At 32.1% G+C, this 27,483-nt stretch overlaps 4 protein-coding genes across 11 annotated transcripts; 2 read left to right on the top strand and 2 right to left on the bottom strand.

Moving 5' to 3' along the window:
* Positions 1 to 2,825: 2,825 nt before the first annotated feature.
* Positions 2,826 to 14,121, bottom strand: LOC101501617 (uncharacterized protein At4g18490). 6 transcript variants are annotated; one of them, XM_004505072.4, is made up of 15 exons: positions 13,669 to 14,121; positions 12,506 to 12,614; positions 12,038 to 12,164; positions 11,539 to 11,730; positions 10,611 to 11,420; positions 10,297 to 10,449; positions 10,082 to 10,216; positions 8,437 to 8,631; positions 8,186 to 8,366; positions 7,808 to 7,872; positions 7,664 to 7,706; positions 7,344 to 7,505; positions 6,456 to 6,566; positions 6,288 to 6,370; positions 2,826 to 3,294 (listed from the first exon to the last, which is right to left on the bottom strand). In XM_004505072.4, the coding sequence occupies exons 2-14, from the start codon at positions 12,564 to 12,566 to the stop codon at positions 6,314 to 6,316; spliced, it is 2,292 nt and encodes a 763-aa protein (XP_004505129.1). In that variant the 5' UTR covers positions 12,567 to 12,614; positions 13,669 to 14,121; the 3' UTR covers positions 2,826 to 3,294; positions 6,288 to 6,313. The 6 variants fall into 6 exon arrangements, with proteins under 6 accessions (XP_004505129.1, XP_012572607.1, XP_027191832.1 ...); XM_012717153.3 differs by lacking the exon at positions 2,826 to 3,294 and adding an exon at positions 3,507 to 5,476; XM_027336031.2 differs by lacking the exon at positions 2,826 to 3,294 and adding an exon at positions 3,507 to 3,968.
* Positions 14,122 to 15,659: 1,538 nt separating this feature from the next.
* Positions 15,660 to 18,891, top strand: LOC101501298 (dolichol-phosphate mannosyltransferase subunit 1). The gene is made up of 8 exons (XM_004505070.4): positions 15,660 to 15,873; positions 16,004 to 16,103; positions 16,217 to 16,250; positions 16,320 to 16,396; positions 17,066 to 17,091; positions 17,177 to 17,341; positions 17,440 to 17,554; positions 18,569 to 18,891. Exons 1-8 carry the CDS (start codon positions 15,767 to 15,769, stop codon positions 18,671 to 18,673), a joined length of 729 nt encoding a protein of 242 aa, XP_004505127.1. The 5' UTR covers positions 15,660 to 15,766; the 3' UTR covers positions 18,674 to 18,891.
* Positions 18,892 to 20,860: 1,969 nt separating this feature from the next.
* On the top strand, positions 20,861 to 23,118 carry LOC101500023 (magnesium-chelatase subunit ChlI, chloroplastic). 3 transcript variants are annotated; one of them, XR_012163547.1, is made up of 4 exons: positions 20,861 to 21,047; positions 21,227 to 21,336; positions 21,680 to 22,793; positions 22,899 to 23,118. XR_012163547.1 is itself a non-coding variant. In XM_004505068.4 (3 exons), exons 1-3 carry the CDS (start codon positions 20,957 to 20,959, stop codon positions 22,739 to 22,741), a joined length of 1,254 nt encoding a protein of 417 aa, XP_004505125.1. In that variant the 5' UTR covers positions 20,862 to 20,956; the 3' UTR covers positions 22,742 to 23,118. The 3 variants fall into 3 exon arrangements, 2 of the variants coding, with proteins under 2 accessions (XP_004505125.1, XP_004505122.1); XM_004505068.4 differs by having other exon boundaries at positions 20,862 to 21,047; positions 21,689 to 23,118; XM_004505065.4 differs by having other exon boundaries at positions 20,862 to 21,047; positions 21,680 to 23,118.
* Positions 23,119 to 23,642: 524 nt separating this feature from the next.
* Positions 23,643 to 26,552, bottom strand: LOC101500985 (nudix hydrolase 15, mitochondrial). The gene is made up of 4 exons (XM_004505069.4): positions 26,074 to 26,552; positions 25,421 to 25,563; positions 24,304 to 24,423; positions 23,643 to 24,220 (listed from the first exon to the last, which is right to left on the bottom strand). The coding sequence occupies exons 1-4, from the start codon at positions 26,450 to 26,452 to the stop codon at positions 23,996 to 23,998; spliced, it is 867 nt and encodes a 288-aa protein (XP_004505126.1). The 5' UTR covers positions 26,453 to 26,552; the 3' UTR covers positions 23,643 to 23,995.
* Positions 26,553 to 27,483: the final 931 nt, after the last annotated feature.

Below are 27,483 nucleotides of genomic sequence, written 5' to 3'. Positions count from 1 at the left end.
ATTATTATTATTATTATTATTATTATTATTATTATTATTATTATTATTATTATTATTATTATTATTATTATTATTATTATTAGTATTATTATTATTGAAAAAAAAAAGAAAAAAAAGAAGGTATTATTGGGTTAGGCCCACATGAAGGAAATAAAAGGGATTTAGAAATCCTAAGAATTTGAAGAACCAAAGAGAATGGCTGCCAGAGAAGAGAAATAAGGGTTTGGTTCCGGTGGTGGTAACAGGTGTGTAGCAAACTTGCTCCGTTTGATCTACAAATTTAGTATGTTATTTCTACCACTGAGTTTGTTATTTTAATATACAGTTTGAGTAGTTTTATCTTCTCTGAGTGTAACTTTGGCATACCCACTTTAGTGGAAGTGGAAGGTTGTTATAAGGTTATTATTGTTGATTGATGTTCCCTATTGTTATTAGGAAGACTCTGGTGTACCCATTAATTATTATAGTGGAAGTTTTACTGGACTAGGTCCCATGATTTTTAGTCTCTCAATTTGAGGGAAGTTTTCCACGTTAAAATTTGCGTTTGTCTCATATTTAATTTTCTGTCAATTATTTTTGCTCTGTGGAATTGTATTTTCTGTTTGATCATTTATGTGCACACGTGAGAGGAAAATATTTTGCATTATTGAGATAATTATCGCTAATCATCTCTTGTTTTTTCCAACAATAAATTTGGGAGTACAATGTAATATCTTCAAATTAAATTCGTAGTTACAGAACACACTAGCTAGCTAGTACTACTGGCTTCGGAGGCATACATCTCTATCATTGTTCAGTAGATGAATCCAACTAATTTGTTGATTTGAGCCATGCATGCAATTGTTAAGAACTGTATCTTCAATTGGGTGCTATTGCAAGAGGTTAATTATATCATTAATTTCAAGAGAAAATCCATTTTTTTATACAAAAGAGAGAAAAACCACTTTGGTAAAAGAACATAATTAATTCCTATTATATTATTTATCTTATCCTCACTATCCTCTGCTTAACTGGCATTAGTGTGCCTTTTATCTTTCTCAACACACTCAACGTTATCGTCATTGACTAACTTCCATATCTATTTTTTTCAGGTACAGTTTAGTAATATGTATATCCGATGAGTTTTTTTTCTTGAACACCTTTATAAGTAGTTAATCTTTGATGAATAGGTAAAAATTATTAAAAACTTTAATCACGGTAGATAATAATTTTTAGCAATAATATTTTATAACTTTAATTGATTTTATGAACAAGACAGTGATATTGATGTCGATACAATATACAATATAATATATATATATATATATATATATTTATCAAATTAATATTATTTAAATTATGAATTGTCTCAAATATAAAAATAAAGACAATTTTTAATGTGTATATCTACTAGGTAGGTTAAAATTTTAAATATTTTTTAAAATTAATTGATAGTAAATCATAATCCATGTTATAACTTGCCTATATCCATCCATTAAATGTCCAAATTTTTGTGCGGCCACTCGCAGTCACACGGTCGACCTTTCGATTAAGTTGATACCGTCCATATTTTAATATTGAAATGCTCCATAAAGTATATTCCCCACTTAAAATTATTATTTTTTTATTTCTTCAAAGATTCCCAATCCTAGGGTATCATGGCTGATTGATATATACCGTGTCTTTGCATCACTTTCCTTTTATTATATATACTGGGCTATAATAAATTGACACCTCCAATAATGTTTAGGCTTAATTATATTATCTATTCTAACGCAAAAGTAGTCTTCTCGTTTTATTTGGTCCTTCAAACATAATTTTAGTCCAATATTTGATGAAGTTTCATTTTTCTTTTGAGTTTATTTAAGTCACACCATACCTCAAGATCTCGTGGTGCAACAATTGTACTTGAAATCTATGATTATAAATGGTGTGGTGTGACTTAAAAAAAATAAAACTTCATCAAGTTTTGGACCAAAATTATGTTTGGGGACCAAAAATGGAGAGAAATAAAATGGATGGACTATTTTTGTGATTCAGCTAAAATAGGGAGACCAAAAATGCAATTAAACCTAATTTTTAAATATATTCATATTACAAAATTAATTGTTAGATTGAAAATTGTTATATCTATAAAATTTGATAATAATTTAAAATTATTGATTATATTAATGAGATATATTAAAATTATTTTATTTAATAAAAGTTTATAAGAATTTAATTTTAAATTATAGCAAAGATATAACAAATAAGTTTAAATTTAAATAAAATTTTATATGGATGATTTATAAGATAATATCTTTCGATCCAATAATAAATCTTCTAATACAAGGATGCGTTAAAAATTATTAAAAGTGTCATAATTAAAATTTATCATAACGACAATCGATCTTATTCTTTTATATATATATATTAAAACAAAAATAAAATTTTTCCGTTTAAAACAAATGTTATAACTTTTCAAAAACAAGGTCTTACATTTATACAATATTTTTTCGTATCAAAGTTTTATATCTCAAATAAATGGAAATGGAATTTAAACAATGATAACAACAAACCACTTCATTAAAATTTATATGGGTCTCAACAATTCATGAGGATTTTATTTCCAATTTAATAAGACCCACTAGGTAAATCTCATAAACTTTAGTATCTAATAATAAAAAAGTAGATCTAAAAAGTCTTAACCAGGAAATCCAAAAAAAAATGTGAAATCAATTGGTCAAAAGGTATATATCTGCCTTCCTCGTGATGATCAAACTAATAACATAAATACATATCATAATCAAAGTTTTTGTTTTTGACTGAACATATCATATTAAAAGTTATTTCTCTTAAAAGTATCGTTTGTTAAAGACAAATTTGAATTAATGGAACAAGGAGCAATATTACAATAGCACAAGTACTGCTTTAAGTTGCAATACTCATGTACCAGGAAGTTCCATGTGGCCAAAGTAATTAAGCTAGCTACTAATAATTCACCCATATACAACAGTATGAACAGCAAGATTAAAAAACAGAGGTAATAAAAAATGCAAACTAACAGAGGCATGCGTATCCAAACCAGTAGAAACGGCAAGGACTTGAAGCATTAATGGATTTGCATCGAATGCATATTCATATATATTTTTTCTAATAGTAAAATTCAACCCAGTAATGCTTGGATAAGATACTTTTGACCTCGTTTAGCTTAATTAAAAGTCATTAGTTCGAATCTAGTTCTAAAAATGCAGCAACAGTTTTGCCGCCCATTCAATTCTATCCAGCTCTAGAAGAACACCCGATTTACACTAAAAATTGTAACTCCAGACCATCCTGAAACACATTGGATAGTGTAGATGGTTATTTACATTGATAAACCTTTTAATATTTCCTCACTATTATTAACTTATGGCAAAGAAAAAGAAATTACTTGATTTGCTATGACCAAAATCTTAATGTAAAATATTATCAATTGTCTCCATAATAGTTTGTCTAAAAGGTTAGATAATTTACTTAATCATTGTCGCTGACGATGTAACCACAAATTCACAAAAAAGGGAAATACTCTTATTTATTAGGATCAAAAGATTCATTACAAACTTAGAAGGTTTAACAAAATTTTCCTTCGACCTTTTTACTGGAATCGCATGCCATGCTCAAGTGTCAAACAACGTCGTTTTATTCGATAGTTTTTCTTTTTGTGTGTTTTCATTCTCACAACATGATCCTATCATCTTTATGAAAGGATCTTAGTTATTTCATTCATTATAAAACACTATCTCATGCACACAGTTGATCTATCTCCTCCCATGTCCTCCAGTAGCAGTTACATTGAAGTGATGGTGTGCATCTGGGCCTCCTGGACTCACTCGAAGGGTTTGATAGTACTGGTTTCTTGTTGCATTGCTCTTTCTGAAGTTAATGCTGTAAGAGACCTTAGCACTTGTGTTCAATATGTTATCTATCTTTGCTAGGCTTCTGCCTTTTGATCCTGGATAAAGGTAGTGCTTGACAGTACCAAGGAAGAGATCAGAGGTAGCAGGGAAATGAAAAGAAAATGGATCACGGTTCCTAAGTGGCCGAGTCTCGGACACAGAGAATGAAAGCAACAGGAGCAAAGTACAGAAACAGAAACTTAGTCTTGCCATTTTCCCTCTTTCAAGATTTCGAAGAATGCTAGATATCTTGCTATATTCAAGCAAAGAAGGCAACATATATATATATAAGCATCATGGTTATTCATAATATTTTGTTATAGAGATCCGAGTGGAAGTCCAAGGACATCAAAACATTTTTCTGAGTATATCGCGCAATTTGTTTTTGTATCCTACTGAGCACTTCCAACTAATTGCCAAAAGATTTTATTGTCCTTAGTATTCGTTAAATATAAATATGTCTCTGTTTGTGCATATGTTAAAAAGATACATCTTGGATTTATAGGATTTATGTGTAGAGCCAAAAATTGTTTGTAATCGATCCTGAACCACATCATTCACCTCCCTAGTGCTAATATAATATGTTACCTAATGAGTGTGTTGCTGTGTCGTATGTGAAAAATATAATAATAAAAAGTCTAGTCTGACTGAGTATTCCCATTTCTCACTTGTGTTTTCCTTCCTTCTGAGCTTTGAAGAGTCCCATCTATGATGACCAGTTGTCAAACTTGTTTTGGAGTTAATAACATGCATAGTTGGTTACTTAACCGTTCAGATTATGCATTTTTGGTTGTGCTTGTGTGGAGCTATAACTAAGATGCATACATGCTATTTTACTCCTTGGTGATTCATTTTTCTTCTTCTAGACCAGAAATGGAAGAAGGAATACGGTATTCAATAAGTACACCAGATTTACAAAAGGTTTCTTAATTAAAAAAGGTTTGCCTATAAAGTAAAATAGGTTTCTTGTGTTAACAATGGTGAACAACACATAGAAGAATAGAAAAGGAAGAAGAAGATCCTTTCTCTTAACACAACTCTATAACTAATAACTATTTTCAAACTTTCATTTCTACTGTTTTAACTCTATTAGTTTAAAACAAAAAAGTCAGCGAGTGGATCATGTGAAGCAACTTAATCTCTCTTTATGCAATAAAAATGTGAAATGATTGATGCATAAATGGTAGCTAGGCTTATAGTTACTACAAATCTGTATATTGCATGGATGCATATATAGGCCTCTACTAAATTAATTGAATTCTGTTTCATCCAATTATATATTCTTGCTACACATTGAAGATTGCACATTTGACTGGCTTTAGTGGCCATAAGCGTATCTTTCTTACACCCCCAGTGCAGTTGATCATATTAAATTCCATTTATACTTAACAAATGGAATTATTTTTGTCTAATAACCCATGCATTGGGTAGGTCAGCATCTAGTTTATGATATGAATGAGTAACAAAAATAACAGAAAAAGGGACTTTGTGTGACTAGAAGAAACATCTGATTTTGAATGGATGAAATTCAGCACAATGTTGCTTAGCTAAGAAAGGGACATAGACAACAGAAGGCCTTGCTGAAAACACAACAGAAGACACCATTATTGAAATTGTCATCACAGTAATAGCACCAAAAGTTTACTTGCTAATAACTCAGAACGTGAATATGATGGATATATGAACAGCCAACAGATGACTCGCTCTGTTTCACGGGACTCTGTAGGTTGGAAATTTTGCTGTATCAAATTATTTCACAATCAACAAATTGTAGCAACGATCTGTTTTATCAGAAGGAAATTCCAAGAGTCTTGCTCCCTTTCCTATAGTAAGATTGACCTTGTCTAAGGAAGAATAAGCATAGATTTTACATGATTATCATGAATTATAACTAATAAATGGTATCAACGGAACTTATTTTAGCATTCTTTTTCTTTTAGTTTGGCTACTCACCGTGCAATAGAGTTCAACTTTTATCATTGATTCTCAAGATCAAATGTCTGACTATGGAACATGCAAAATCAATTGCAAAACCTTTTTCTCTTCAAGGTAGCACTTCGAAGGAACTCTTGCCTAGGCTTTGGATGAAAAGCTTTTTTTTGGGTACATTGCTAAAAAGTTATTTAACTCCATCAACACAAATATCGCAACTGCGCCCAATTGGACTTGTGGATGTATCACAATAGACTTCGTACAAACTTCGAACCTTAATAGACTAAAGAGATGACAAATTTCTGACAATCATCCTAAGGAAATAGAAATTATTTTTCAAGTCCAGACACCACTGGAGGCATAACCATACAAATTTGATATGAATGTACTCGGTCCTTAAATTCAAATGGTGACTAAAATATAACAAATGTTACAGTGCAGAATAGGCTACATACATACCTTCGATTGCAACAATTTATTGCTGATCAAGTTTGAATCCCCTTAGACATCAATTGAGAAGCAAACTTCTGAACCTTTCGAATGTTAAAAAATGTTAAGGAAATAACCAGCTTTAATATCTATAAATAGAATGGGGGGGTATAACCAAAAAGAAGAATGGAAGGATATTTTTTCTTCATAAACGGGATGATTAAGCATCAGCAAGTTATTGTCGTTGACAATAATTCGCACTAATAACTCTTTTGCTTCTTCGTGCCTTTTTTTTAGCATGTTACAAATCTGCAAGAAATCACATCTAAAAAAATCCACGAGGTGCAGTTTTCTTTTTCTTTTTATTATAATGGATGCATGGATGGAAAAGACCCGTTATTACCATCAAATATTATTGAAAAAACTCAAATTTAAAATCAATGCAACTTGCAAGTGTATAAAGTTATCACATCATTAAGCGAGGAAATAGTTTGGTTTGCTTGCACAAACAGTTAAAACACATGTACTGTGAGCTAAGGAACTAAAATTTGTATTCTAAAAGAAGATACAAGTATCCTTCCTTGCATGCTACTTGATCAACCTCATTCCAACACAGACATTTGTCTAAATTACATGATGCATCCTCTCAAATTCTAAAATGTGAGATACTACACCCTAAAAGTTATATTATTCAGGAGAAACAAAAGCCATTTTTTTTTACACACTGGTCTGAATTTTATGATACTCATGAAATTTGTCTTATATAGTGATAGTGATTAAAATAAACAACATCTTCATGAGAAGGGGGAAAGTCTCTATCATATGATATTCATTTCCAATCAACTCACCCCTCCACACGAATACTCTCCCTTGCTAACAGGATAAAATTATCATATCTTTTTGTCACAACAAATACTAGGTCATAATAAGATAGAATAACTCATCATATCTTATCTTCCTTATCCTAGCCACCAAGCATATCCTTGTGTTTTTCATGAGAAATTGATAATCCAGTAAATTGAATAATTTTTAACAATAAAACTTATGATCTATTCTATAGATGACAAAAAAGTTTAGATCACTCACATTTTCAAGTTCCTTCGTATATGCTTCAGCCTTTTCAACACTACTATTATCTTCCATGAGTACAGAATCAGGTATTTCCATTTCTATTACTTTAATCTCTGATGGACTTTCAAGTCCATAGGTTGAATGATAGTAGAGGAAGTTGTTGGGCTTTCTCTCTACCTGATTTTCATATAAAAGTGAATTCAACTAATATATATGACAAAAAAGAAACTAGTATTAACAACTGTCACAAGCATCCCCAAGTCTCCTTCCATTTATCTATCATCATCAAAATATAAGACAACAGATAAAATAGTGCCCACCATTTGTTAATGTACCTGTTCAACAACTTTTTCTGATGATTCTTTAGATTCAGCATTTCTGGAGTTGTTAAGAACTATGTTAATTGTCCACAAAAAATAAAGACCAGACAGTCTATGCAAAAAAAAAAAAGGTAATATAATCAATTTGTTCTGCAGGACCTGCTACTTGGAGACTGAGATAGGCGCTTTAGGGACCTCAAGGATGTTAAATCTGCTCCAGAAACCTGAAAATTTGAGTGTTATAGGTGTTCTAAGAAATTCTTTAGGATAGCTCTACAATGTTCTTATTTATTCGTCTCTATTTTTTTCTTTCATGGAAAAAACAAAAATATTAATTCAAGATATGCAGTTTATTGTGGGCCAAGAGGAATATTTATGCACCAAAAGTATACAATAGGAGACATTAAATGAAGCCGGTTGCAGATATGACATTTGGGGAGAAGAAAAGGGAGAAAAGGCATAGGTTCTTGTAGGTATCAAATCATTCAGTGATCATTTCTTCCTTCAATTGTACAAAAGGAAAAAGTCCTGTCAAACCTGAATACTTTTCCTCTTCAAAAATGGGGTTGAAGTCTTTTGATTGTCACCACTGTCAGTCAGATGATCATTCTTTGATGCTGTAATAGTCTGTATCTCCTGTCTTTGCTTAGAACTAGCCAATGAGTTGGCCCCATTTTGGTGTAAAGACGTTACTAAAACTGAGTTAGTTCCAATGTTCCTGAGGTAACAAAAGAAGTCAATCAAAATCCCCACAAGAGTTTACAAAGTGTAACTAACTCAATACAGACCTTGAAGTCTTTAAGCTAGAAAAGGCAGGTGTGATCTTGCAAGCTTTAAAAGAAGAAATTTTATTTCCTTCTATGGACGTGATCTTTGATTTCTGAAAGGACTCCTTGCCTGAAGCTTCAGCTTGAGAATTTACAGATATTTGGGTAGTAACTATAGCTGTCTTCTCTGTTAAGCTGCAAAGATTAACTTGAGAACTGAAAAATTCACAAAGAATTAAATTAGAAATTGAGCCACAGAAGGAAAGAACATAAGTTTGACAAAAATTAGGCAATGTTAAACTTTCATGAGAAATTCAATCAGTGATCATGGTGAAGACCCTAGAAAGATATATTTAAAAAAGTTCACAATATCAAATAAACATGTTTAAATTATTTTGATCGTATTGGTAAAGAAAATTCCAAAAAATAAAAAATTATAAACCACATAAACAGGAGACTGCGGGGAATGATATCCAAATATGTCTAAAGATGCACCATTTTCAAATTCTTCCATGAACTAAATCTCCAATTTTAAACTTCCCGTTCAATTAATTTCTCTCAATCAATCCATGACATCGAACATTTAGCCTCTTTGCATTGTCAACATCATTTAATTGAAACTCACATTTTATTGGTTATATATAATGTGACATACTATCATGGTGGTAAAATGGAACTGCAATGTTTTGAGGGACATACTTGGGAGGATAGGATATGATGCAGACAATGAGGGGCACATCTTCCTTATGTTGCTAGCCATTATCGTAATGGTGTACAACCTATCATACTTTCAGTAGGTTATATAGATGATAAAGATCACAATCGGTGGTTCTTTTCCAGTAGCAAGGATTTTTTTTCTTTTCTTTTTGACTTCGAATTTATGTCATCTTATCACCTTCTTAATCACAAAATAGTTACTTACATGTTCAATCATCTTAATAATAGCTAACTTAGCTGTATTTATTATTTATTATGCATCAATTTGTTTTCTTATTCATATTTCTTACTTGTAACCTCTTTTCATACCCTATCACAGATATTTTTATTTCTTTTTTCTCATTGTCTTTTCCCCCCATCTTTTTGTAAAATTATGGAAAAGACATTAATGGCAAAAAATGCACAAACAAGAACCAAACTAATGACCAAAAGATTGAGAACAAGGCATTGAGAGAATGTTGGGAAAAGGTTGTCATGTTCTGGTTGTAAGGTGAGCTATATTAAAATTCAATCATTATATTTTGAAGACATATGATGTGTATTATGTAAAAATTAGAACGTGTTTTGTAATTAAACAATGTTTAAACCAATTATATTTGCCAACTCATGCGACACATGGATTTTCATCTAGTTTTAATAATAGCATAGGCAAATACCACCAATATGATTTTATAATGCTGCAGGTTAGCAGAGCCAACCACACAAAGACATATCAAAATATTATCTGGACTCTGGTATGATTTTTAGTTCTTCTACTAACTTGAGTTACAAAAGTCAGTGCTTAGCAGCAGCAACCTTACCTCAAAATTTTAACATGTTTTGTTGACATGCTAGTTTATAGAAACATGGCCTTTCTTTTACACAAAAATATCATCTTAGCAGTTGGAAAAGAAGTGTTTATAAAGTAAGAAACTTTCGTATAACCGAAATCCAGGACAATATATGTAACCTGGTATTTAAATTTTTATGATCATCTTTGCTGCCAAGCAATGCTGGTGTATCCCTAGTTACTTTGCTGGAACCTGGGAGTGAATCGCTTACCGTTTTGCTTCCAAATTTTGTGTCATTTGATTTGAAGCTATCCCTGTTGAGTAAAAATATATAAAACATTCTACAATTGAAAGCTCAACAAATACATTTGTTACAGCAAGCATCATAACAAACCGTGCTTGGGTTATGGAGATACTCTTAGTCCCAGCTGTTGTTGAAGAAGGATGCTTTAAAGACCTTTTGTTATCTGGCATACTGAATATGTTTGAATGCTTAACTTGGAGTTCTTTATCTTTTATCAATGTGATTTTATCAACTATGGGGTTACTGCATTAAATGAATGAAAATTGTGAAAAACAGTAAAAACCTGTTAAAAAGATAACCATTATGTCCTCGCCACCTTGCAGAATCAGAGTTTCAGCAACTCAGCTAATAATAAAAATAAACTTACAAAGACGTGATGATAAAAAGGATAGTGACAATTGGACCTGCTTGCTGTAGCCAAATGACACTCCAGAGCTGATCTTTTCTGTTCTCTTCTGCTATTGTCACATGAACTCTTCTTCAAGGCATCAATTTTGGTAATGTGTTCATAACTTAAATTACTCTTTTCTGGTTGAGGGTCATCAGTAGCTCTGCTGCCTAGATTAATAACTTCTCTAACAGTAGCATCTGATTCAGTGGTTAGAGGTGGGGATGAATGCTCCAACTGTAAGTCTACAACATCAGAATCTACATGTGTTGCCTTATCATTAACTTCTTGTTTATCTCCTGCAACATTAATCACTCTTGTATCGGATAAAGAAACCTTCGTATGCTGTTCTGAGATAATATCTTGCTCTGAATCACTTTGACCTACAGACTGGGAAGTTACCATATTGATAATCTGCTCAGATTTTGATTCTGTTGACTTTGTCTTCTTAGATAAGTCTTTTTCTTGATCCATTTCTGTCATACTTGTTATTTTACTTATATCAGAATTCTGATTCTTAATCGATATGTCAAGGTTCTCTGAGGATGAAAATTTGGAAACAGAATCATCCTGTCTGGAAACTAGATTCCCTAGGTTACCAACTGAAGTTTCAGTCTTCAATGTTTCCAGCCTCTCTGATGCTCGAGGTTTCGTAGTCATATTATCCTCAGATGCACTAACCCCTTCATCATCATCATTCATTTTAGGATTTTTAGCACCTTCACTATCATTGCCTTCTGTGATAATTCCTTTCTTCCTCTGGTTACAGTCGTCATTACTAGTATCTACTTTTAGTAAGGTTGAATCAAGATTGAAGCTATCCAACCTACACCAATAAAAGGAGTGATAATATGAGAATATGCGTATACCTCCAAATCACTCAAAATGATGCTGCAGAACTCAAAAATAACATATCTGTGCATTAAGCTGCCTTGACAAATTACCCCCATTTATCATTAAAATCAAAGTTGAAATCAAACCCATCTTGTTTCCCTGATTTAGCACAAGAAGCTTCTCCCTTTTTGTCCGTAGATTGGTAAGACTTTTTTGGGGGGCATGCAAAATCAAGGTCTGGCATGTCCAGCTTAAATGATGGTATTTTGCCAAACTCAGTGTCTAGATTAAAATCCATGTCCCTACAAAAGATCATTTGTAACAACTGGTAAGAAACTACAAACTGGAAAATACATTGTATAAGCATATATGTATACCCAGATAATCTGTTCGTTTAATGAAATATTTTTTTATTGAAATATTCAAAATCACTGTAAATCTGCAAAAAAAAATCAAAATAATGCACACTGAATTCATCTACAATACTGACCATGGAATCTGTCAACCTAAAACATTTTAAAACAGAGATTTCAGAATGAAACCAATAACTGAGTCCTTGCTATCCATATTTGACTTTGAATAATTGAAACTAACTTTAGGAGTGCTTACAGTTTGTCAAAGTCGAATGTCTTTTTCTTGCTTTTAAAAACAGTGTCAAAGCTGAAATCCATGGCATCATCATCTGCCATTGACATGGTTTTCCAGGAGCCAAGAAATTCCTTCCCGAACTCATCATCTGCTTAAATTAAAAAATCCAAAGGAAAAGAAAAAGTGATGCTTATTGTGACGTCATCGTTGTTGTTTTCAATCAACCACCAAACAATGAAACACAGTGTATGTGTACTTTTTCCAATGTAAATGAGAATGCAATCTCACAAATTTACAAGAAGGCACAGAGATATCTAAGAATCTCATGTCAACCCTTACGATAAAGAAACAGCATAATAGATGATATCCCTAAAGGAATGTAAGAAATATTTTTTTCTTTACAAACATTGAAATGTTAAAGGAAAAATGGAAGACTCTACAAGTGATACTCGCTGCATAATAAAAGTAAAAATCAATATAGAGAAAAACCTAGCGATTTATTTTTCTCTTTAGAATCTGCAGGTAAGGATTCCTTGCGTTGTTCTGCCATTCCTTGAGGTTGAAAATTTTCAAGATTCGCACCTCAGGTATGATAAAGCTGTATTGTCCAAAATAAATAAAAAATTAGGGAATAAAAGTTTCTACCTATAAACCTATCCACCAGCAAAAAGTGTATTGATCATTAAGTATCATAGATATTTTAGGAGAGGGTAAAAATGAAAGAAAAAAAACATCCATGTGTATATGTCAAACAACAAGACAAGTCTCAGAGTCATTCTGATGACAAAATATTATGTCAAATATCTACTGAAATAAGACAAGAAAATATGAATCACTAATAACTAATCAGAATAATAGAATATGGAAGCTTATAGCATACGATATACTATAAAAGATATTTCCAACATAGGGAGATTTATAATATACAATATCCTATTGAGAACATTTAGAACATAGAATTGATGAAGTTTGCATATGAACCATGTGTATATGCCTAAATCAAAAATGTGTTCGCCAATAAATCATAAATTGTAATTCAACCAGTAAGATATAACACGTGAAAGGAAAAGTTCTTAAATGTTTTACATACTTCAAAGTATAATCGTACTAGAAAGTGAAGTATAAACAGTATAACTCCCTAGGCTAGTAGCAGCAAGGAAAAACTAACCTAATTATGTATTATGAAAAGAAAGAAAAAAAAATAGCATTGTCTTCTACTATCAGATGATGAATATAAATCAGAGAACGTTAAGTAGATCAAAACATATTACAGAAAAATCACAATATAATACCAAACAAAGAACCAACAATGACAATCCATGAAAAATTCAGATTCAGAAGTCCAAGTGCAAACGAATTGATTTGCAGAGACGCCAAATCCAGCAATAGGAGATGTACGGTGATAAAAACTTAAAAGTTAAGCAAATCGCACAATTTCATAGTTCTTCAAAGATAAACAGAAACTGATCATAAATCAAGAAAATTCGTGTCTATAAATGTTGCAGCAATCGGCATTAGTTTAACTTCGTAGATCGCAAATTTAACTAAATTGATATCTAGCAAATAAAAAGCGGCAACACAACACACACACGAAGTGTTGAAATTCGCAAAGAGATATATTCCGAACAAAAAGAAAGAAATGCGTGAGTTACCGATCTATGAAACGTAGTGGACTCGGCGGAATCGGATATTGTATGCTCTTGAGTTTATGGAGATGGCAGAGATTTGCAATTTCAACAACCGATTGGGAGAGACGATCGACGGAGATAGGGTTTTGATGCGGTTGTGATGAGAAGAGAGACGCGAGATAGGGAACGGGAAAGCTCTGAGAGCTTGAAGAGGAAACAATAGAAGTAAGCATTCTGCAGTTTTCGAATTAGCTTTAAATAGTAACGGCTTCTAAGTCCGCACTTCGTAAAGGCGGGTAATAACAGAAGAGAAAACGAGGCAAAACGATTACGGGTGAGTGAGGTTTACCAAAGATTATCCTATTAAAATTTTTTCCTCAATTTTTCATTTTTAATTCACTGAATACTTGCTTTATTAGAGCAATATAAATGGCAAGCCATAGAAAAACATTAGAAGAGTAGGATTGGTCCAAATGACAAGGATTCACAATAAATCTCACAAGAAATTGAGTTTAAATTTTATTATCAATGATTACATATTATTAGTGGGGCAATATAAATACTTCTATGAACATTTTAAACTTTGAAGTTTTCTTTAATTTTGAAGAATCTCTCCGATTCAATTGTATAGATTTTTGCAATTGACGTAGTCACAAGTTCAATCCAAAATTTAATAATTTCATTTATTTGACTTTTAGTAAACTCAATAAAAAAGTTGAAATATAATAGAATATAAAATATAAGTTGAAAAATATTTTATTGATAAAATATTTTAAACGATAAAAATTATATAGAAATATAAATATAAAAATATGTAATAATATCAATTTATAAATTTTTTATATTAATAAATAAAAACATACATACACGGTGAAATTTAAAAAAATGCGTTAAAAGATCTACTCATTTCCTTTTCTTCGGCTATGAGAAAAATTATTGACCCCTATAGTATCACTAATTTCTTGTTGAGTATGATGAAGGATGTGCTAATGATCTAGGATATGCCTTGAGTTTGTTTATCACATATGCAAATTGCTAAGTTTTGGAAAGTATTAAGGTATGCCTCGTATCATTGGTCCTAGTAGAACTTATTTCAACTACATAAATCACCTTATTTGCATTGTGTTAAATTTTTAGATAAGTAAAAGGTTCTAAAAAAAATTGAAATTCAAACCATCCCAACCTACTTTAACTTGATATTTCACCGACTTCACTTAACTCTTATCGGTGGAATTTCAATCTCTTTAAATCTAAATACATTAAATGATTATTGATTCAGACTTAAATCACGATCGATTCTCTATTCTTATAATAAAGTGATACCTTCAAACACTCTTGTGCTCAAGTAAATGGTTGCTTAAGGAGAGTGAGAGGTTGGAATAGAAAATGTGTTTGTTGCTAAGTCAAAACAATTATGTTTATCCTGCGTGGGATGAATTCGTCGAGGACAAGAATGTTAATGTTCAATGGAATATTTGTCATGATTTATACATTTTGTCCGCTCATAAATCCGCTCCTAACTTTTATAACGGTTCTTTGAGTACCACTATGGGTCGATGCGTATTAATTAAGACGGATTGAACCTTAGACCAATTCAAAATAGTTATAATTTAATATAATTTTAAATGATTAAATACGAGTTGTGATCTTCTTCATTTTTCAAATAAAATAAAAAATTCATTTATTATAATTTTATGAATAAAATTGTTTTTGAAATATGGACCGATAATATTAATTTTTTAATAGAAAAAAAAACCACATTTATTAAATCGAATAAGATCATGATGCAACATTTTTATGTTACCTTCTAATATATTTTTTGGGTAGACTTCCTAAAATATTATTATCCTTATAAATATTTGCATCTGTGTGATTTTATTAAATTGCATGCATAAAAAACTTTACTTTGTTAATACATATAAATCAATATTTTTTTAATAACTACAAAAAAATAATGATTTTTTTGAGATACAAAAATTAATTATAACTGTTTGAACCTTTGGGTAAAAATAAAAATGTTTTTGGGAGCAAACAGTGGTTTTGCCCTCTTGTTCCGCTTTAAGCCATCGTTACTCGTTAGCCTCCGCCGGTGGAAGCTGTTCCTAGTAAAGATTAGATCAGAATGGATGCGCAGCAGAAGCAGAAAAACAAATACAGTATAATTGTTCCCACATATAATGAGCGACTCAACATAAGCCTCATTATCTACCTTATATTCAAGCACCTTCGGTAATTTCTCAATCTCTCTCTCCGATCTTTCTTTTTTTCTTCATTTTCATCTATGTCAGTTTAGATATTATGTATAAGCCTATAGATAGAGCCATCTTATATTATGAAAACTCCTTTCTATCAATTTTAGGGATGTTGATTTTGAAGTTATTATTGTGGACGATGGGAGTCCTGATGGCACTCAAGATGTTGTAAAACAACTGCAGCAGGTTTATGGAGAAGATAAAATTGTAAGCAGTGACATTTAAAAATGTAATTTAATATATAAATGATTAGTAATTCGTGAATTGTGATCTATTCTATTTTTTGGGAGTAACCATGCTTATTCTTGTGGTTATTACAGCTGTTAAGAGCCAGACCTAGGAAGATGGGTTTAGGTATGTACTACCTGATACTTTTACTAAATGATATTTGATAAATTGGCCTTTGATGCGATTAATTTGCAGGAACGGCTTACATTCATGGCATGAAGCATGCATCTGGAAATTTTGTTGTTATTATGGATGCTGATTTATCACATCATGTAAGTTATTATGTTCACAACTTTGCATGATGTAGACACTAGGTTGCTGTTATGAAGAGTGATTGAATTTGAAAAGGAGTAAAAAATTAAGAAGATTTGGATGAACTTTTTTTTTAGATTTTTAGGTTAAATGTAATTTTGGTCTCTCTATTTTGCTTTGTTTATGGTTTTGGTCCCCCATTTTTAAATCCATGAATTTGGTTTCTCAATTCTCAATATGCCTGACATTTTCCCGATCTATGCATTTGGGGTTGATTTTTGATGATTTGATAAGTGAGATACTTGCGGGACAACTGAGTCGATGACATGGGAATTAGTTATTAAGTGAGAATCTACCTTAAACAGTGTTTTACAACAAATTTGGTTGCCTTTGTGATATAAGTTAATGTTTATTTTGATGAAATGAAAATCATTTGTTAAGGATTCACCTAGATAGTGCCACGTCACCAAATGAGTTGCCACATAAGTATCTCACTTGTCAAATCAAGAAAATCCAACCTCAAAATATATAGGTGGAGAAAAAGTCGGTCTTTTTAATAAACGGGGGACTAAAATCATGGAATTAGAAGTAAGGGGCCAAAATCGCAAATGAGACAAAGTAGAGTCCAAAACTGCATTTAATTATTTTTTATGGTTCTTCTTTTTCTAATCTGTTTAGTTCTTCTGCAGCCAAAATATTTGCCAGGCTTCATTAGGTAAGGAAAGCTTTTAATAATGTCTTTTTTGTTTTCTAGTTTCCTGCCACAGCCCACAATTCAATTCTTCCCTTTTGTTTTCCAGAAAGCAGTTGGAAACTAGTGCTGATATAGTTACAGGGACTCGTTATGTTAAAGGCGGCGGTGTGCATGGATGGAATCTTATGCGTAAACTAACAAGCAGGGGAGCAAATGTTCTTGCACAAACACTTTTATGGCCTGGTGTCTCAGATTTGACAGGGTCTTTTAGGTATAGAGCTTGATAAGGGATATTGAACAGTTTGGCGAGTGTTTTTGCTTGCTTCCCTATTAACTGGTTTGAGATTGATGTATTGTTGTTCTTTGTAGACTATATAGGAAATCAGCGCTTGAAGATATCATTAGTTGCTGTGTTAGCAAGGGATATGTCTTTCAAATGGAGATGATAGTACGAGCATCGAGAAAAGGGTACCGTATTGAAGAGGTGCAGTTGCTTGATTCACGATGTTTACTCTTTATATTAATCTGGTTGTTATGTTGACCTCATAGATCATGATTAGATGTGTAACTAGCATTGATGAATATGTGCTTTCCACATTTATACATATATCTTGATATATCTTGCGTAATTTTCAATGTTTGATTTAAAACTTGTACCTTTATTCATAAAACTTATAAATTGAATCAAGGAGCATCATTTTTTAATACTGTAAAAGTTATAATTGGCTGCAGCTTAAAGATGCTTGCTGGTGGATTCTAGAAATGTTTCACCATTGCATATACACCTTAATCCCATGACGGTTGACCATGAAATTGCCTGATTCAATTATAATTGATGATATCTATGTGCTTTGTTGAGGCAATCAGCATGAGTTTTTTTAGAAGGCAATCCGCATGTAATATCCATGCAGACTTTCTGTTCCATATATTCAATCTAAGCTGTAGTTATGGCTTTGCTATCTCACCACGTTTTCAAATTACTTCAATAAGCTGTTTTGTATGACATACAATTAATTGGAAAGATGCATTTGAACATTGCCAATTTGAATGACAGTCATACTCATGCTGTCCTGTGCTTTACAAACTGTCTGAAATGATAATTGCTAAACATTTAAATTATTCCAGGATTGCCCTGATTCCTTTCTATTGTTCTATCTTTCTCGTTTTGAAATTATTTTATCTGCTCATCCGTGAGCACAAACATACATGTCTGTTGGTTACTGAGAAATTTTGAAGCATTTGATGATTAGACAAAATATGATTCTCTAAATCTTCATATATATATGTTTAGGAGAAGAATTGAATGCTTGTTAGTTATGCTTTTTAAATGTTTTTAGCAGTTTAGCTTTTATTTTTATTGTGTTTGCTACATTTTACTTTCCTTCTCAAATAATTGTCGAATAGATGGCTTGGAGTTCTTAATGTAATTACCTTGTTCAAGCTTATCAGCCTGTTCATTTTTCACTTTGTAGCTTACCTTAGTTTCACATATGTACAGGTTCCAATCACGTTTGTTGATAGAGTATATGGAAGTTCAAAGCTTGGTGGATCGGAGATTGTTGAATACCTGAAAGGCCTAGTATATCTTCTGATGACAACATAAAAAGATAATAAATGATAAAAACAACTCATTTATACATTCAGTTTGGCAAAAACTCAAAAATATTGTAGTTCAAAAACCTAATTATTGAGGACGCACGTTTGGCTGCTAGAATCTTCATAGCTTGCCTTTTGAGTTTTGTACGAAGCATCTGTATGGATCCCTGTGTTTATAAGCCTGTTGGAAAATATTGATGATTAATCGATTTTGGTTTAGCTGAAGTTGTGACTTATGCTGACCCATTTACCATTTTCTGGTTTTTCTTTCTAGTCTCCAACCATTAATATGTGACCCTTCATAAATGTAAATACAAGTACTCAGTCTAGGATATTTCTTCAACACGATAAATTTTAAACCGTCGTAATTGCGAAGGTTATTTGCACTGTGATACCCAGCAATAAACGCATCACCTGCTTCATTTTGTTAGTTATATATATATATCCTTATAGATGAAGTTATATATATATATATATATATATATATATATATATATATATATATTTTTTTTTTTTTACTAAAGACTTACCAAATAATTTACTTTTATTTCTCTCGAATGACACTAACAGAAATAAAATTATAATTTGTAATATGTCAGATACAATATCTGCGGATCCACTTGCAAAAATTATACTATTATTTATTTTATACCTATAATTGTAATTTTATATAATAAACTTCAATTGATTAATTTTATATAACTTATCAATGGCACTTTGAAGACATTGAGATAAAAAATACTCCATTCTAAAGACAACAAAAATGGTCACCAACAAAGAATTTTTCACAATAACATCAACTAAAAAAAATATTGAAATAGTATTTGTTCATTGAATATATTACTATCTAGTAAGTTATTTATATACGAGTGAAATACTTTACCTATTTTATAACGAATGCCATTTAAAAAAAAAATCAAAATTGATTTTAAATTAAAAAAAATATTAATTGTATTTTAGATTTATAAAAGTAAAAAACACATTAGTAATTAGCAAAATAACTATTGTGTGCACTTTTTAATATGATCTGCCTTATGCTCGTGGTCACATGCCCAGCTTCTGTGAGTGATTGTGTGAAAGTGAAGAAAAACACACAACACAAGAAAGAAGCTGCAAACAAGTTATGGCGTCCACGTTGGGCACTTCTTCAATTGCGGTCTTGTCTTCACGACGTCGTTCTTCTCCTTCCATTCATTCTCTCTCCCTAACCAAAGGTAAATCGTTTTAGCAAGTTCACCTTTATTTTCTCCTTTTCCAACCCATTTCATATCTGGTAATTACTTGGGTCAAAGCTATGAACTTTTTTGTCTCGGGGAGTTTTAAATGGAAATTGAAAGATGGGTGTTTCTGGCACTGTAATTGTCAGCAATATTGAATGGTTGTAGCTTTGCAGGGCAAGTATTTGGGCGCAAATTTTGTGGTGGAATTGAATTTCACGGCGTTAAAGGAAGCTCTCAGTTTTCAATTTTGTGTGTTGCCACTGAAATTAACTCTACTGAACAGGTAGGTAAGATATGTTCAAATTTTGTTGTCAGATTATGTTTTCTAGGTCATTGAACAGCTGTTATTGATTTTAGCAAAAGTACAGATTGAAGTTTTTATATATATATATACTTATAGATAAAGATATATATATATATATATATATATATATATATATATATATATATATTTTTTTTTTTTTACTAAAGACTTACCAAATAATTTACTTTTATTTCTCTCGAATGACACTAACAGAAATAAAATTATAATTTGTAATATGTCAGATACAATATCTGCGGATCCACTTGCAAAAATTATACTATTATTTATTTTATACCTATAATTGTAATTTTATATAATAAACTTCAATTGATTAATTTTATATAACTTATCAATGGCACTTTGAAGACATTGAGATAAAAAATACTCCATTCTAAAGACAACAAAAATGGTCACCAACAAAGAATTTTTCACAATAACATCAACTAAAAAAAATATTGAAATAGTATTTGTTCATTGAATATATTACTATCTAGTAAGTTATTTATATACGAGTGAAATACTTTACCTATTTTATAACGAATGCCATTTAAAAAAAAAATCAAAATTGATTTTAAATTAAAAAAAATATTAATTGTATTTTAGATTTATAAAAGTAAAAAACACATTAGTAATTAGCAAAATAACTATTGTGTGCACTTTTTAATATGATCTGCCTTATGCTCGTGGTCACATGCCCAGCTTCTGTGAGTGATTGTGTGAAAGTGAAGAAAAACACACAACACAAGAAAGAAGCTGCAAACAAGTTATGGCGTCCACGTTGGGCACTTCTTCAATTGCGGTCTTGTCTTCACGACGTCGTTCTTCTCCTTCCATTCATTCTCTCTCCCTAACCAAAGGTAAATCGTTTTAGCAAGTTCACCTTTATTTTCTCCTTTTCCAACCCATTTCATATCTGGTAATTACTTGGGTCAAAGCTATGAACTTTTTTGTCTCGGGGAGTTTTAAATGGAAATTGAAAGATGGGTGTTTCTGGCACTGTAATTGTCAGCAATATTGAATGGTTGTAGCTTTGCAGGGCAAGTATTTGGGCGCAAATTTTGTGGTGGAATTGAATTTCACGGCGTTAAAGGAAGCTCTCAGTTTTCAATTTTGTGTGTTGCCACTGAAATTAACTCTACTGAACAGGTAGGTAAGATATGTTCAAATTTTGTTGTCAGATTATGTTTTCTAGGTCATTGAACAGCTGTTATTGATTTTAGCAAAAGTACAGATTGAAGACATAATTATGTATAGACATAGGGTTTTTGTATCTAAGTCTATATTCAACTTACACAACTAGTGTGGAATTTGATAGTGATGATATGTCAAATGGAGAATATGTTTTAGTCTAATACCTTGAAAGTTTAAAGTTTAAACCTTGTCAGTGTTTTACATTGCCATTTTTGCTCATTTCATTCTTACCCTTGATTTGCAGTTTCTGTATTTTTTTTCTTTCTGTTTTGGTAACACCACAAATCTGTAAACTTAGCATATTCAGGCTCAGAGGATTGCTTCTAAAGAAAGCCAAAGGCCAGTGTATCCGTTTTCTGCCATAGTTGGACAAGATGAGATGAAGCTTTGCCTCCTCCTAAATGTGATTGATCCGAAAATTGGAGGTGTAATGATCATGGGAGATAGAGGAACAGGGAAATCTACAACCGTTAGATCATTGGTCGATTTGCTTCCCAAAATCAAGGTTGTTTCCGGTGACCCATATAATTCAGATCCAGAAGATCCAGAATTCATGGGTATTGAAGTGAGAGAGCGTGTTTTAAAAGGAGAGCAACTTGAGGTTGTCTTTTCCAAAATTAACATGGTGGATTTACCATTGGGAGCAACAGAAGATAGAGTTTGTGGAACAATTGATATTGAAAAAGCCCTAACTGAGGGTGTGAAAGCATTTGAACCTGGCCTACTGGCTAAAGCGAATAGAGGAATTCTATATGTGGATGAAGTTAATCTCTTGGACGATCACTTAGTTGATGTCTTATTAGATTCTGCAGCATCAGGTTGGAATACAGTGGAAAGAGAAGGTATTTCTATTGCACATCCTGCTCGGTTCATCCTAATTGGTTCGGGAAATCCTGAAGAAGGAGAACTCAGGCCGCAGTTGCTGGATAGGTTTGGAATGCATGCTCAAGTGGGGACTGTGAGGGATGCTGAGCTAAGGGTGAAGATTGTGGAGGAGAGAGGTCGTTTCGACAAAAATCCAAGGGAGTTTCGAGATTCTTACAAAGCTGAGCAGGCAAAGCTCCAGCAACAAATTACCGCAGCAAGGAGTTTTCTTTCTTCTGTTTCAATGGATCGTGAACTTAAGGTAAAAATCTCCAAGGTTTGTGCAGAGTTGAATGTGGATGGATTAAGAGGAGACATCGTAACGAATAGAGCTGCAAAAGCTCTTGCGGCCCTCAAGGGAAGAGACAAAGTAAGTGCAGAGGATATCGCTATTGTCATTCCTAACTGCTTGAGACACCGTCTTCGAAAGGATCCATTGGAGTCTATAGACTCGGGTTTACTTGTCATGGAGAAATTTTATGAGGTCTTCAGTTGATCCTGTATAACATTGTGGGTCTGCTCCAGTGTTTATCCAACATATTGCCATGGTATACATTTCACCTTTTCATTGGGATTTCATTGTGTTTGAACGTGAGCAAGATTATGAAATTCCATGCCTTTTATGCTGACACCATGTCAGGGTTTTGCTGTAGTTTGTTCAGTATCTGTAGCCGGTCAGTGTAAGACAGGTACTTCAAAACCAAAATGAAGATTCGTGGGGAAAAACACGAGCTTGAGAGGCCTTAGAAAAGTACCAGACAATCAACAGTAAACTTGGTTCACTCTTTAATTTTGCAAAGGCAGTTTGCATTTTGTTAAGTGTTAATATTGTCTTAAAGTATTTTGAATGAAATTATTTTTACACGCATCTAATTGGTTGTGCCTCCAACACCTCAATTTTGTTCCCCAATACTAATTTGGTCGAATGATTGGCCATCCACAAGCTACTATTTGTGGCTTAAGAATTTTCACGTCCAAGGTCCCTCAGGGCGCGAGAAACATGCGACAAACATGTATCCTAACACTCGCATAGAGTTCGACTAATGCATCCTTAGCACGTTTCTATTAGTTACTACACACTAAGTTTCACCAAAAATTCGACAACTTCATATATGATGGTGAAGTATTGGAGAGACAAATCTATTCAACTCAAAACTTGCAAAATAACTACTGTATTGAAGTCTAGACATTCCAACACCAACTTAGCAGTTGCGGTAATGTATGCTTGCTTTGTTAGGATGGCAATCAAAAGTCTAAATTACATAAGACACTCAAGAGAGGTTATCACTAAAAGATACCAAAAATTCTTAACAAATCAAAATCATATACATGAACTTAATAAAATATAAATTTCCTTAACAAAATAAAATCCTTAAAGACAGAAAGACATCAATAACTTAAATAACAAATCGCCAAATAATCCAAATTCATTTTGTATCATCTCCTTATCATTTCATCCACTTCCAAATAATGGAATGAAACCTTTACATTATAAAAAATCCCAAAATTAGTCTGGAGTTTCCCATATCATTCGAATTTGATTCTACATATCATTAGATATTCAAACATAAGGTGTGCAGGAATATGAATTCCAAGTGCTGGACACTTGGACAGTACCCTTTTCCTTTCTTTTAGTGAATATGAAAACCTGTTTAATATTCTAGAACACTATATTTGTGACAAATAATATTATTGTAGAATGAAGAAAAGAACATATATTGATGACAATATGATACAATAGGTATTGAACTCAAGTCATTGAACTATCCTTGCTTACAGCCTGTGGAACCTTGAATTTGGGATTCTGCTCTACGAAAGCTGGCGGCCGTTGGTACACAATTGATGCAGCCCTAATCAAAATGCCAGCCGTCAATCCCCATATGAGATATTTTTTATGCTCGACGTCATAGTCAAAGAAATGTATCAAATACTTCTCTCCCATCCACTCTCTCTCCTCTTGGCTCCGATTTTCATCCTAAGTAAAGCAATGACATCAGACAACTTGAAGATGAATATGAAAAAAGATGACACGAGATAAAAATAATATTAAGCATGCACCTTGAGAAACATTTCCAAAGGCGCGTCAAATAATGATTCCACTTCTGCAGGATTCAGAACAGGTTTGAACGCTTTCTTATCGTGAAGTATGCCGATGACAGGAACTACTCTTAGGAGGTGCTATAAAAGAAACAATGATAGGTGAACGTTCAATCTGAAGCAGATGAGAAATAGACGTACAAAAAGGTGTGCAAACTATCCAACACCATGGAATGTAAACATCATTGCCATTGATACAAATTTTTAACTAGTGACAGTAGACCAACTTTTGAAATGAATCAAATTATCAATGTTGTATGCAGAGAAATGAGAAGTATGTTACAATGTTATTAACAATATCCTTTTGAAATGATCATAGTTGTATGCAGAGAAAATGAGAAATAGACAAACAAAAAGGTGTGATCGTTGTTTTGGATGCAAATTGTCTCATAAACTGTACATCTGTATAAAGTAATGCGGTGGCCATTGGCCATTGGGGAATGGATTTGACCTAAAGAATCAAATACATACCCTTTGTTAATAATTTATAACTAGTTATTCTTTAGTTCAAACCAAATACATTTCCCGATGGCCACATCATTACTTTATAGAGACATGTACAGTTGATGAGAAAATACGTATCCAAGACAACAATCACAATAAGGTTTATCAACAATATCCTCATTCCTCAGTACCTCAGCTGCACTTCATTTTTGTGGACAGTGAATTTGAGTTTATTTAAAATTTACAAGTAATTCACAGGTAATATTTAAGAATGATGTTTTTTTTTAATTTCAGTATGTTCTATCAAATTATCATTTCATAAATTATAACCCTCCATCTCCAACCTTCTCAGATTGAGAGCACACATTGTCTACTTTCCACTTATTCCTCCCACAGCACAGAATCTCATAAATCATGAACCAACCATCACAGAAGTATTTCAACATTTTCCAGCACAGAGGTATTTCATGAACCAACCAACCATCACAGACATATAAGTGTGCAAAACTTACAGCAATACTCCTAATTATACAAAGTGGAAAATACTCGATTACACATTAACAATTTCCATGGATATTATAAATACTAACAATAACTTCAGTTCAGGTAGTGAAGAGTTAAACTGAACAGTTACCTTAGACAAGAATGGTTCAAGAACAGTAACAACATCGACTAGTTCTGGATCCAACCCAATTTCCTCCCGTGCCTCTCTTTTTGCAGTGTCACCGTCATCCTTATCCCCTTCCTCCTCTTTCCCACCAGGCAATGCCACTTCACCTGCATAAAACACACACCACAACCCTTAGCTCATTCCTGTCCGGTGTGGATAAACAGCTCAATTAAGCACTTATAGCAACATAAACACTTTTCATATAAGAACTTATGCATAAGGTGTTTCTATAACAAAATATAAAATAAAGTCAATTTAAGCTATTTGCATCAACTATCCTAAAGAGTTATGGAGATAAGCTAAAAACTTGGTTTACGGATTCCTCATAATCCGTTTTCCTAAACTCTCTCAAACATGATAAGCCCAAATAAGTTAATTCAAAGAGCTTAGTGAATGGCCAGCACCTTTTGGGAAAACAATGTGTCCTTAAATATAAGCTCACTTTCAAATTACTTTGTGTATTTATTTATTATTTTCAAACATACCTTTAATTAATACCACTAATGTATTTTGGAAAACAGAGTAGTAAGATCTAAAAATGAAAAGAAAAGATGAATTTGAAACTCCATTGATAGAAAATTCAAGTACATTTGAAATGAGTAAGTAACTGAACTGACCCGAATGAGTAGAAAGCTTGGAAGATCGCTTAGTGAGAATGACCCTGAATTCCCCAGCATCACCTTCAAAGAGACAAATCAAAACAGCAGCTTTGTTAGGTCTAAATTTATCTGGGTTTTGAATTGTGGTGGCTGATTCAGGAAACCCCAATTGGGAAACAACTTTGCCGCCATTCTCTTCAAAGCTCTTCTCCAAAATATCTTCAGGGAAAGGTGGTGGCTTGTAGAGGCGAAGGTGTTGTGCCAAGGACAGAAGCCTCTGATGAGATCCTCCCATGGTGGCGTTGAAAGAAGAATCCATGAATTTGAATTTGAATTTGGAGATAGATGTTTTTGTGGGAATTAACGATGTTGTTATTGTTTTAAGAATTGAAATCATGTATCACCACACCAACCCACCATCCATCAATTATGTTTTTTTTCCTCTCTAGTTTCTAGACTACAAGCTAATCAAAGATCTGTTTGGCTATCATAAATGCATCCAAATTATTTGTGCTCAATGCCCCGATCTTTTAGTTAGTAATTAATTCATCATTACTATTCAAAAATTTAATAAAATAAATTAAAGAAACAATTATGCGTCTATCTACTATTTAATTTATATATACTATAATATAAAAAATTTACGAAATTATACACGTTTATTATTAAATTAAATAAATATTTTTTGAAATAATATTATATCAGATACATATGAACAATTGTTAGAAGATATTTTAGTGATACGATATAATTTTTGTTGTTATTATAATTAAAATTAAAATATAATATTTATAAAAGATAAACCATTAAAAAGAATATTAAATAAAAAGATAAATGACTAAAATTAATTGAATTATATAGTAGTAATGTTTAATTTTGGATTTAGAAAAAAGTAGATACAATTAAAAAATGTAATTATATTATCTTAAAAATTGAAATAATCAATTCTTTTAAAAGTAGTACTCGATATTGTAGGTAAAGTTCAATATCAGCCTCAACTAACAAAATATATTTTGTTAGGGAGGAGAGCCTCAAATCCTCAATTGCATGTTGTAGATGTAAAGTGACCAAGTGAGAGATTTAAATTTATATATTGATGAAGTCAAAAACAAAATTTGTATATATTGATAGTATAAAATAGTGATATTAATTTATAATTAGATATTACTTTATTTTTATATTAACGAAGAGTTAAAAGCTTCTTAAAAAAATGAAGGGCTAAAAGCCGCATAAAAAAAACAAAACTAAGACAAAAGTCATGGAGACCCCAATTACATCATAAAAAATTAACTACTACAACTCTGTACGTGGATACTCCAAATCGAGTTAGTCGCATGGTGATACTATAATCAAATAGTCAATCAATGTTTTTTTTTAAGGGTGAATTTTCAATCCAAATTCATCATATTATGAATACGATATACTAAT

This window comes from Cicer arietinum, chromosome 6 (assembly GCF_000331145.2).
Source record: "Cicer arietinum cultivar CDC Frontier isolate Library 1 chromosome 6, Cicar.CDCFrontier_v2.0, whole genome shotgun sequence".
In the NCBI taxonomy this organism is placed as follows: domain Eukaryota; kingdom Viridiplantae; phylum Streptophyta; class Magnoliopsida; order Fabales; family Fabaceae; genus Cicer; species Cicer arietinum.
The sequence above is the reverse complement of the archived record's forward strand: the minus strand, read 5'-3'. Positions and strand labels throughout refer to the sequence as shown.